The 3,207-nt window shown below is 43.5% G+C and overlaps 1 protein-coding gene across 1 annotated transcript; it reads right to left on the bottom strand.

The window, feature by feature from the left end:
- Positions 1–903: 903 nt before the first annotated feature.
- Positions 904–2,590, bottom strand: LOC112079551 (phospholipid-transporting ATPase IH; the record flags this gene model as incomplete). The annotated part of the gene is made up of 5 exons (XM_070442368.1): positions 904–1,015; positions 1,294–1,416; positions 1,964–2,152; positions 2,282–2,371; positions 2,468–2,590. Coding segments are annotated over 4 exons (435 nt in total), but the record flags the coding sequence as incomplete, so codon positions are not given.
- Positions 2,591–3,207: the final 617 nt, after the last annotated feature.

The following is a 3,207-nucleotide window of genomic DNA, read 5'->3' on the forward strand; positions in this document are numbered from 1 at the left end:
ATGATGGAGTGGAACCTCTAAACATTCAAACCAATTAATGAATGAAAAACTAGAATCTATTTTAGATTCTATAACTGATGTCCATTACAAGGTCCACCCAATGTAGTTGTCTTTAAGTATGATTAGTGATTCATTACAAGTCACGCAGTTAGGTCTTTAGATATATAATTAGTATATCATTACAAGTCACGGGCAGTTATGTCTTAATATATATTGATTTGTCATTACAAGGTTCACGCAGATGTAGTGTTTTGATTCATTTAGTGATGTCAGTACAAGTCACCCAGGTAGTGTCTAGATTCTGATTAGTTGATGTCATACAAGTCACTCAGGTAGGTCTTGAGATTCTATAGTGATGTCATAACAAAGTCGCCCAGTTTGTCTTTAAGTATCTATTAGTATGTCATTACAAGGTCACCCAGGTAGTGTCTTGAGATTTCTATTATTGATGTCATTACAAGTCACCCAGTGTAGTGTCCTTAGATTCTATTAGTGATGTCATTACAAGTCACCCAGTGTGGTGTCTTAAGATTCTATTTAGTGATGTCATTTACAAGTCACCCAGTGTAGTGTTCTTACCATATATGCTGCTGTTTTCAGTGTCGCGACCCCTGAGAATAGTTCTCAGATCCCAAAGCCGAAGCAACACAGCAGATACACTCTCCTCTGTTAGGAATACAGCTTTTTATATTATTGTGCAAACACACGAAACCGCCAATCCGAGCTTCCTACATGAGAGTACAATTCCTGAGTTAGGATTACCCTCCGACTGGGGCTCGTTTCTGTCCGAAAATATCTATAGTCGGCCAACACGAATCTGTCAAGAGAGAGAAATGCATTGTGAGTGGTGTGCAAGTAGTAAACCATACTGATGCTAGATGCGCATGTGTGATATTTCACTACTTGTAGAAGGTCTGGTCTGTGAGTGTTCACAAAATCAAATAGAAGCCTGCATAGGTATAGAAATCCCTCCTCTGTGTTGAAGGCTTTAGATTCCTGACCAGCATAGCTATGTCTTTGGGAAGAAAGACAAGCGAGATCAGGACAACGAAACAAGATATCCACCACTACCCTAAAAACAGAATACATAAATTCGTCTCCTCATTTCGCCCTCCATTCTTCTATATCCCTCACCATCACATCACCCTACATCACTCACTCACTATGTTCCTCCCTGTCTCCCACGACGATCCTACCTTTCAATCTTCTACCTCAAATCCATCTTCTTATCTCTGCTCAGCACCCTCATCCCACATCTCCCTCTCTCCTCTCTCTCAGCACCAGTAGTGTTACCTTGTGATGGACCCCCTCCAGACTGCGTAGTGACAAAACATGTCCCATCCTCCTACTTGGGAGAGAAGGATCTGAGTCACAGGGAAGCTCTCACTTCCTTACACGAGCACCAGCATCACCCACCTGAGATGCAGAGCGGAGAGAGGGGGAAGGAGGAAGGAGGAAGGAGGAAGGAAGGAAGGAAGGAAGGAAGGAAGGAAGGAAGGAAGGAAGGAAGGAAGGAAGGAAGGAAGGAAGGAAGGAAGGAAGGAAGGAAGGAAGGAAGGGTGAATGGGTGGGTTGGAAGTTAGAGCGTGAGAGAGATGTCTTTAGCTCAATAGGATAACACAGTCTTGAGTTGTCTAAAGCAGTGGTTCCTAAACTGTGGGTCGGACCCACGTGTGGGTCACTGGGGGTCCAGGTAGGTTTCGGGATGACATTTGTTGTGCATTGCAAAACATTTTACTTAAAAAATTGGAAATGTAAACAATTAAAACCAAATATAAGGTGTGTAGAAAAGATACTTAGTCTTTGGTCTGTTTATGTTTTTTCTCTGCTCAACCCTTATGGTGGGTCGCGACTCAAAATACACCTTCATTTGTGGGTCATGAAGCAAGAAAGTTTGCCAACCKCTGATCCAAAGAACCCAGGTTTGATCCCTGGTCATTTTCAGTTGTAGGATGATACGTACCCTCAGCTTACGACTCTGTTTCCTGGTCACCTTCCCATCCTGCACCTCGTGCACAGGACACTGGTTAATAGCATTGTCTGCTTTGTGCCTGAGCCAGTCCTCATAGCCCTGTTTGATGGCCGTGACAGTGATGACAAAGAAGAGAGGTAGTCCGCTGGTGATGGGACTGGTGGGAGTGTCAATTATCAACTGAAGAGGGCGAGAGAGAAAGAGAGAATGATCTATTGTCATCTGAAACTTCTGCGTTTGCCAGATTTATATTTCTTGCCAACTAAGCCTTAAATTGACTCAAATTGAATCTACCAGTCAAGATCTGACCTGGACAAGAAATATGATGAGGAAGTAGAAATTGGCAATTCTTCTAAACTGCTCAAACAAATTCTTCGGAACAAAATTCCAGAAGGTGTACTGTGGAAAGGGAAGCAACAGRAAATGGTTATAACATGGTTGTAACYTGSTTYTAACYTGBTTGTAARGTGGTTGTAGCATGGTTGTGGTTCTCACCTTGGAGGAGATGATGCGGTTGTCGGGGTACCTCTGGGGAATGTAGGCCTCCGCCCCCGGTGGGGGCTCCTTGTTTCCGATGTACACCGTCCTGGTGTCCACCCAGTTCTCCTCTCCAGCACACTGCACAGAGGTCAAGACGTCAAAGGTCAATGCCAGGTCAGCACACAGGTCATCAGGTCAGATCATGACAGGACAAATCAGGCAGGTCAGACAGGACAGGAGAAGACACATGCAACAAATTAGCCTCATTGCCTGGCTGGGCCTGACTGGCTGGTTTCAGGCAGTTGTTTCCTGCCTCCACAACATGTCTTTGTCTCACCAAACATGGGTAGTGTTGTAGAATGCAGAGGACCAGTCTGGCAGACACAATAGCATTACGATCGCAAACCGTATAAATGACTGTGTTGAGCTAATAAACTGCGACCTAACAAACACAACACAACAGACCTCCATAACAGTGAGTAAGTGCTCTCGAGTCATGTAACCGGGTGGGAAGTAAATGAGTTGGCTACAAGCCTTCCACCTTACAATAACTCTCCCATCACACTAACTATGACACACGCCTATATACAAACACACACCACAACACCATAGGAAGTCAAACCCACATCTCACCCTGTCTGGAATAGTCAAATAGAATAGAATCTATCAAACAGAATCAAATAATAAAAATAAAAAAAATGAGGAAATCAAAATAATCTTAAAGGTAATTTCTACTCGCTGAGCCTAAGAACTAA

The sequence above is a fragment of the Salvelinus sp. IW2-2015 genome, unplaced genomic scaffold (assembly GCF_002910315.2).
Source record: "Salvelinus sp. IW2-2015 unplaced genomic scaffold, ASM291031v2 Un_scaffold8440, whole genome shotgun sequence".
NCBI classification, from domain to species: Eukaryota; Metazoa; Chordata; class Actinopteri; order Salmoniformes; family Salmonidae; genus Salvelinus; species Salvelinus sp. IW2-2015.